At 54.6% G+C, this 7,934-nt stretch overlaps 2 protein-coding genes across 2 annotated transcripts in view; one reads left to right on the top strand and one right to left on the bottom strand.

Moving 5' to 3' along the window:
- The window catches only part of ERLIN1 (ER lipid raft associated 1), a gene marked incomplete at its 5' end in the record, with an annotated part of 18,509 nt that extends 15,584 nt beyond the window's left edge, over positions 1–2,925 (top strand). The window contains 4 exons of the mRNA XM_010007784.1: positions 738–829; positions 1,359–1,448; positions 2,119–2,198; positions 2,707–2,925. Coding sequence (XP_010006086.1) covers positions 738–829; positions 1,359–1,448; positions 2,119–2,198; positions 2,707–2,925 — 481 coding nt within the window. The remainder of the gene's footprint in view (positions 1–737; positions 830–1,358; positions 1,449–2,118; positions 2,199–2,706) is intronic.
- A 4,557-nt stretch (positions 2,926–7,482) lies between these two features.
- The window catches only part of ADAM8 (ADAM metallopeptidase domain 8), a 17,520-nt gene continuing 17,068 nt past the window's right edge, over positions 7,483–7,934 (bottom strand). The window contains 2 exon segments of the mRNA XM_010007783.1: positions 7,483–7,502; positions 7,756–7,812. Coding sequence (XP_010006085.1) covers positions 7,483–7,502; positions 7,756–7,812 — 77 coding nt within the window.

Below are 7,934 nucleotides of genomic sequence, written 5' to 3'. Positions count from 1 at the left end.
GAAGACACTGATGTGCTGTAAGAACCTATAGGAGACTTGTAAACTGGACTTGGAAAGGCTTGTAGCAAGAGGATTAAAACTGTAAGAGGGGATATTCAGGTATTAGGAGGAAATTCTTCACTGTGAGGGTGGTGAGACCCTGGCCCAGGTTGCCCAGGGAAGCTGTGGCTGCCCCATCCCTGGCAGTGTTGAAGGGCAGGTTGGATGGGGCTTGGAGCAGCCTGGTCTGGTGGGAGGTGTCCCTGCCCATGGCAGGGGGTTGGATCTAGATGATCTTTAAGGTCCCTTCCCACCCAAACCAGTCTGGGATTCTGTGGTTCAGGGGTCTTGATGTCTCATCTGTGAACTCCCCTCCAGCAATGCAGAATTAGTCTGATATGTGTCCATGGAAACCTGCCCAAGCCCATTCCCAAAGCAGGGCCAGTGCCACAGCTGTGGCAGGTCCCAGTAGAGCATGTCTGGGTGAACTGGGGCATCTGCAGGGATTGGGATCCCCCCAGCATCAGGCCCCATCTGCTGGCACCAGGATGGGCTGTGTCCCCAGGGATGGGCTGTGTGTTGCATCCAACACCCTACGTCAGAGCCAGAGAAAGGAAACAGTCCCTTCCGTGGACACTGAGGGCAGCAATGGTCTCCACAGCCAAGGGGCTCTGATGCTGGCAGCTGCTACCCTTGGCCCTTACACCATGATTTTCAGAGCTGCTCTGTTCCCTGTGATCATGTTTCTCACCCTGCAGGGAAGCTGAGAAGACCAAGCTGCTGATTGCAGCCCAGAAGCAGAAGGTAGTCGAGAAGGAGGCAGAGACAGACCGGAAGAAAGCGCTCATTGGTGCGTTGCCAGTTGGGGTACTGGGAGATGGGGGCCAGGCTGAATTTCCATTCCTACATCCTCCTGACACCTGGGGTAGGACCTTGTCTTGCATCACTGGCAGCTCCCTGCAGGAGGCATGGCCAGGCTGCACCAGCAGTCATTTGGGAAACGTGAGTGTTTGTGCTGCCCTGTCTGTGTCCCACCTCCCTGCCCATGGCAGCAGAGCAGCCAACACCTCTGTCCTACAGCAGGCCAAGAGGTGACAGCTCTGCCAGTGGAACTGCTTGGGCCTGAAGTCCCCTTGTGTCAGGGGGACTCATGCTTGTAAAGGGACATCAGGTAGTGCAGCTGTGGAAACATCAGCACTGTGTTTTACTTCTGTAACTGTTGCTTGGAGCAGAACCTGGCACGGCAGGAGCTGAGCTGAAGGGGAGGCAGCAGAGAGCCAGTGACTAGGGTGGCAGGTCCTGCCACCAGTGTGCTGGGGTCAGGGTGTTGCTGCTCAAGCCCTGAGAAGATGTCTGAGCTGAGCCTGTTGTGATTGCAGAGGCAGAGAAGGCTGCTCAGGTGGCCAGGATTCACTATCAACAGAAGATTATGGAGAAGGAAACAGAGAAGCGCATTTCTGAGATCGAAGGTAACTGCTGCTGGGGTCATCTTCCAGCTAAGGGTGGTGGCAGGGGAAGGATCCTTGGAGCTGGAACAGAGGGTGCAGTAATGCAAGGTTGTGCACTGAGGTCATTCCTCGCTTGTGCAAGTCCCTCTCTCAGAAGCCACCAGTGGAGTTACACAGCCAGGCTGTGTCACTAGCATGTCTGGGTTAGCTCCTCCACATGGGACAAATGCTCTGGTGCTCGTCCTGCGGCTGTTGACTTGCTAAAGCTTCTTGAATTGTTTAGTTTGGATAAGAGGAGGCCAAGGGGAGACCTCATTGCTCTCTACAACTCCCTGAAAGGAGATTGCAGGGAGGTGGGAGTTTGGCTCTTCTCCCAAGTGAATAATGACAGGACCAGAGGAAATGGCCTGAAGTTGCACCAGGGGAGGTTCAAACTGGATATTAGGAAGAATTTCTTTACCCAAAGAGTGGTTGGACACTGGAAGGGGCTGCCCAGGGAGGTGGTGGAGTCACCATCCCTGGAGGGATTCAAGAAACATGTAGAGGTGGCACTTCAGGACATGCTCTAGTGGGCATGGAGGTTTTCAGCATTGACGGTTGGACTCAACCGTGATCTTAGAGCTCTTTTCCCACTATGATAATTCTGTAATTCGCTGTGATTATTTTCCTCTCTGCACTGTTTTGGGGTTAGATGCTGCATTCCTAGCAAGAGAGAAAGCAAAAGCTGATGCAGAGTTCTACACTGCTCGGAAGCTGGCTGACTCCAACAAGGTGAGCACTTGAAAGGTGGTCAGAAGAGGACTTGCTTGCTCTCCTCTGCACAGGAGGCTGAGCTCAAATGGGCAGCACTGGAAAACCAGTGGATTGAGCAGCTCATATCCCAGCTAGCAGCTGCCCAAGATGAAATCTAATGTTTACAGATATCTGAAGGCTGGGTGTCAAGAATGGGCCAGTCTCTTCTCAGTGGTGCCCTGTGATAGGACGAGGGACAATGGACACTAACTGGATGGAACACTGGAAGTTCCACCTCAACATGAGGAAAAACTTCTTTATTGTGAGGGTGACAGAACCCTGGGACAGGCTGCCCTGAGAGGTTGTGGAGGCTCCTTCTCTGGGGACTTTCAAGACCCATCTGGACACATTTCTGTGTGATCTACCCCAGGTGATCCTGCTCTGGCAGGGGGGTTGGACTCAGTGATCACCAGAAGTCACTTCAATTCTATGAATCTATGATGTGGGGGCCAGAAGGTTTTACAATGTCTGGTTTCTCTTTTTGTAGCTGAAACTGACCCCTGAGTATCTGGAACTCATGAAATACCAGGCAATATCCGCCAACAGCAAGCTGTATTTTGGGGACCGCATCCCTAACATGTTTCTGGATTCCTGTGCTTTCCAGCATGCCAATCCGAGGACTGCCCAAGAAACCAGCCTTCCCTCACCGGAAGCCCCAGAGACCTCTAGAGAAAACCACCTCAGAGCAAAAGAAAGCACTGGCTGAGGGAGGTGGAAAGCTAGCCAGTGTAGCTTGACAGCTAGCTCAGCTGTGAACAGGGATATGTTGCCCTGGGCTGGTAGGGCAGATGCAGCATGGACATCTTGTGTATAGTTGGCAGTTGGGTTGATTTTCTTCTAGCAACATGTTGCAAGTTCTCTGCCTCTTCCATTTCTTCCCCTATTAAATTGGTGCTTCCAAATGAGGGATAATCCTGTACTAACACACGTATACTGGAATATTAAAAGACAGACACCAGGAAAGCCTTCTGCAGTAGGTGCAATTATTTAGCAAGCATTACTCTGGAGGTAGGAGATGTGGCTTTGAGGGCTGTGCTGCTGCGTTCTCATCATTCCCTAGAGCTCCTGGCTGAGCTTGAGCCAAGAGGTTTCCTTCGTCCTGCTGATGAAGCTTCGCCTTGGTGGACTCAGGCAGGTTTCTACTGGCGCTTCTCTAACTCTCCTCAAGGACTCCAGTGGAGTGGGCTCTCCTTGGCCAGTGGAGGCTGCGTGTTCCTGCTCTGAGCAAGGCCTGGCCACGGAGTGATTTGCTGTGGAGTAGGTTATTTGAATAGCCATAATCGTCTTTCCTGTAAGCAGTGGCACTAGGTAACAACTCAGAGCAAGCAACCTCTAAATGACTTCTCTAACTTCCCCTCTTCAAGCAAGAGCCTTGTGCTGGCCACATGTGACTGACTGGAACATGTTTCAGGTGGGTGGCTGGGTCTCATCTGCCACCCTGCGTCAGATCCCAGAGTGCATGGAGCACCTCCAAGCAGCTAGTTGGGAACGGAGCTGGGAAACCTTCTCTCAGTGCCCAGCTTCCGTGTAGGTCTTTCCACCAGGGAAAAGGGTCTGAATTTCCACTACTCTGCTTGGCTGGCAAAGTGAAGGGCAAGAGCGAAGGGGAAGAGGACTCCACTCGGCAGCAGACCAGACACTTGACATCTTGGCTGCAAAGCAGAGGAGGCCTAGCTGCTCCCTGGTGCAAAATCCATCGCTCCAAGAAGTGGGACCTGCCTCATGAGTCCTTGAACAGCTGTGGTGGTGTCTGTCGCTGGTCCTCTCACCACTGGCCAGGCTTTGTGGCATCACAGGGCTTCTGACTCACGAGCAGTGCTGTCAGGAGGTGCTTTACACCTGCTGGGTGTTGGAATCTGTCCAACCTCTGCTCCCTGGGGACCACTGGAGGGTGAGAGAGAGGTGTGCTCAGGTGGGAGATCTGCCGGTATGACCTGCTTTCCTCTTCTCCTCCACCCTTCTCTTTGCCTGTGAGGACATGCTTGCTTCTAGGACCTGTTGCTTGTTATGTTCTGCCATGATCCCAGATGACAGTGGCTGGGGAAACGACTGGCAAGGGCTTGTGCTGAGACACTGTTCCCCATGTGGCAGAACCATTGTGGTCCAGGGGCGCTCTGGGCACTTGGCCAGTTAGTGCTGGCATTGAGGCCATCTGCAGCAAGGGGTGGAACCCGCTTTAGCTTCTGCCTTGGTGAAGAGCCCAAAACAACAGCTTGAACTTCACCTCTGCTGATTTCTCCAAATGACTTGTGTGGGCTTCAGGCTTCCCAGTGCTGTTCCCTATCCTGCATAGCTTGACTTGGAGGGTGGCAGTTTCTCTCCTCAAAGAAACTTGGTAGCATAGGGTGACCCTCACTGTCTCAGCACCTTCCCAAGCTACCTCTGGTCCCTGGGACAGAGCAGGGATGCATTGGTCCTGCCTCTCCTGCTCACTGCTGGCCAGCTTGGGTAACGCATGGCTGTGGGGCTTAGCAGCTGGTTGGTCTTTCCTCCAATTGTCTGCAAGCTCCCAAGGCCCAATGGGGGCCCTGCTCCAGGTCTTCAATGGCAGGAGCCAGGAACCAGTATCCTGCTCTGACAGGCCAGCTGAAGGTGCTGAGCACCAATCCTGGCTTCCAGGGAGGTCCTGGGTGAGGGTGCATACTTGTGCTCTGAAAATGAGAGGAGGGTATTGCTGCTGCCAGGAGGTTTCTCCAGTTTTAACTGAGCACACCTGGTCACAGGCTTTGTGGCACAACTCTGTGCCTTGCAGATCCGAGGGGAACACTAAGACCAGCTTTTGAATGGAGTAATGTCTTCAGCTACCAAAGGCTAGGGCAAACTGTCCTCTTGGTGAAGAGCAGCTGCTGCTGTTTGAAATGTCTCCTGGAAGTGCTATTTGACGTTGAAGGTCCCCTTTCTCCTGTGGGAAGGGCTTTGAGGAGCCTGATAGTATCTCTGACCCTCTTCCTCCTTAGTGTTGCCTTGCTGCAGCCAATTGGGTTGAGTTTGGGGATGAAGGCAGGCTTTTTAGAACAAAGGCACTCCTGAAAGTACCTAAAGATGTAGACTTGTCCTCCGGTTGTCCTCTCTGGGGTTGGGCACTGCCCACTGCTGGCATCAGCTTGGGTGGACAGGGCATGTTTTGCCAGCCTGGAGAGACAAGAAGTGAGGGGAACCACTAGAAGCAATAACCAGGCAGCTCACAGCTCTCCTGCAGGCATCCGAGGAAGACCCATGTGCAGGGACCAGGAAAGCCTTCCAGGCCACTGCAGGAAAGGCTGCTTCCCTTTGGATCCGAGCTTCCCTGCAGCCATCCAGGTGGCATGGCTTTGCTGTTAGTGGGGAAATGTCATCCTGCTCTGGTTGGGTAGGCAGCAGCCACCTCTTACCCCTGTGGGCTGAGGGACATCTGAGGATGTTCCTGTGGTTCCAAGTCCACAGTAACGTGTGTGATGCTCAGTGCCTTCTGGAGATGCCTCCTCCACCTCTCTGCTTCTTCAGCCACTACATCTGAAGCAGGTGTGCAGGAGGCTTTGCTTCTCCCCAGGGTGGGAGCTGCAGAGCAGGAGCACCAGTGCAGCCAGGAATGTGGCATTGAACTATTTCTTTTCTGCCTGATTCGGGTGACTCAAGGGGTCGGCCACTGGAGTCACACCTTCTTTAAGGAAAGTCGATAGATATGTTCAGGTTTACATGCACAGTGTTAAGTTCTTTTGATAAAGCAGAATAAAACTTATTTTGTTACCATTTCCTTGGTGGCTTTCTCAGTCCTAGGGCTGGTTGCTGTAGGCACATGGAGAGGGGGACACCTACACTTGTCATCCTGCAGAAACACTGCATCTAGTTGTATGTCCCCAGCTGCAGTGGAGGAGCCTCACAGCAGCCTGGGCTCCAAAACACCCCCAGGATGGTGCTGAGCAGCAGCAGCAGCACTTAGGACATGGCTGGAATTCTGCTTTCATCCTCTGATCTTGTGGAGGGACCTGAGCCCGGCTGGTTCTTGGGTCCCCAGAAGAGCTGCCCCGTTGCTCACATGCAGCTGGTGTGGTAGTGTGTCCTGCACAGCCACAGCCATGGTGTCCCTGGGCACTGACACTGACTGCAAGCATTGAACATTCGTCCTGGACCAAGGTGCTGGGAGCCCAGCTGGTGGTGGCCAGTCTTTGATCACAGAGCAAGCCCAGGGCCTGTTGCAGCTGGAGCTAGGAGCAACCAGGGTCTCCCTGTGGCATCCTCCAGCCCCTGTGACAGCCTCGTGCCATGTGGCTGGCAAGAAGTGGTGCCGTCTATCCCTGTGGCTCTGGCACAGGGTTTAGGAGCTTTGGGTGGCTCTAGTCCTGCTCCACCCACGCCAGCTCTGCCTTGACATCCCCCTGCCCACTGCCACCCCACTGCCCTCCCACCCCCCTGCCTGAGCTGCCCTTTTCCGCTGAGAGACAGCCCATGACACCACTACCTTCACTCTTTATTGGTATAAAAGCCTTCAACTTAAGTTATATAAAAAAATGGAGAGGGCTCAAAGTGGTCCCAGAAGGGGCATCAGTTAATGGCTGCAGTAAAAAGGCTCCTAGTAAATTCCCTTTCGGGAGAACAGTAACCTCAGTGGTAACTTCAGAGGTCAAAGCCCTGCAGAGACCAAGCCAGGCTTGGACCTGGCAGAAGCCCCCCTGTGTGACTGTCCCCAGCCTGGGTGGTTTCCCCAGGACCTGGTCCCAGCAGTGCAGAACTCCTGCCAAGGCCAGCTTCACAGACCATGCCAGGAGCTCCTCACCACGGCCCCAGCAGGGAAGGGGCAGGAGGAGCAGGACATATTCAGAATGTGGTGCTAGAAGGCAGCAGGAGCACACGGAGGGCCAACTCAGGGCTGCCTCAAAACCAGAGCTGGTATTGTCCCTGGTCCTGGTCTCAAGAAGCCCCAGGTGATGGCTTTCTCTGGGCCAGCTGCGAGGCTACAAAGTCTGCTAAGGCACAACTGAAGTATCTGTAAACACACGTGTGTCCCCCCATCAGGGGAGGGTCTGGTGGGCAATCCAAGCAAGGGTGTAAATGAGCTGGTGGCTCCCCAGCAATGCCACCCTAGTGCCACAGCCACCAAGTTGACTGCCACAGTGGATGGAATACTCTTGGTCACCTCCGGGCCGGGGGTGGCTTCAGGGTCGCCTTCAGGGGGACACCCTGCTGCAAGACTGAGGGACGTGCTGGTGGCAGCTGATGGAGGTCTGGTCCTGGTGGCTTCTTACCATGGGACAGGGCCTTGCTCTTCAGTGCTGGGAGAGGCTTGCTAGGTGGCTTTGGCTTCACCTGGTAGGAGGAGAGAGTGACCAGAGTCCCTCATCTGGGTGCCAGAGAGGGACACAGAGGGGGACACAGGGCAGAGGAAGGGCCTCCTCCTCCAAAGTCATCAGCTGCCTGGGCCACCCCATGGATGCACCCCACACATCTTGGGCTGGTCAGGCCAGGGGAGGGTAGGGGGGATGTCTGAGAGCTTCTCAGATGGTGGGAAGGACAGGCCACCTCACCACGAGGCAGCAGTGGCTTTTAGAAGGGTGGTTACCTGCAACTGCCCTCCTGGAGGGGCTGGAGTTGGCACCTGGGGGACTGGTGCTGGTGGCTGCAGGGTCAAGAAGACATGGGGTGAGCCCACTCCACACCCCACCAAGGCTGCCCCATGCTAGGCCCTGTGCAGCCCCCACACCCTACCTGTGGGGCAGGGCAGCAGGGCTGCAGGGGCTG

Source organism: Chaetura pelagica, unplaced genomic scaffold (assembly GCF_000747805.2).
Source record: "Chaetura pelagica isolate M959 unplaced genomic scaffold, ChaPel_1.0 scaffold251, whole genome shotgun sequence".
Taxonomy (NCBI): domain Eukaryota; kingdom Metazoa; phylum Chordata; class Aves; order Apodiformes; family Apodidae; genus Chaetura; species Chaetura pelagica.
Note: the sequence above shows the minus strand (reverse complement) of the source record. Positions and strands in the feature narration are given on the sequence as shown.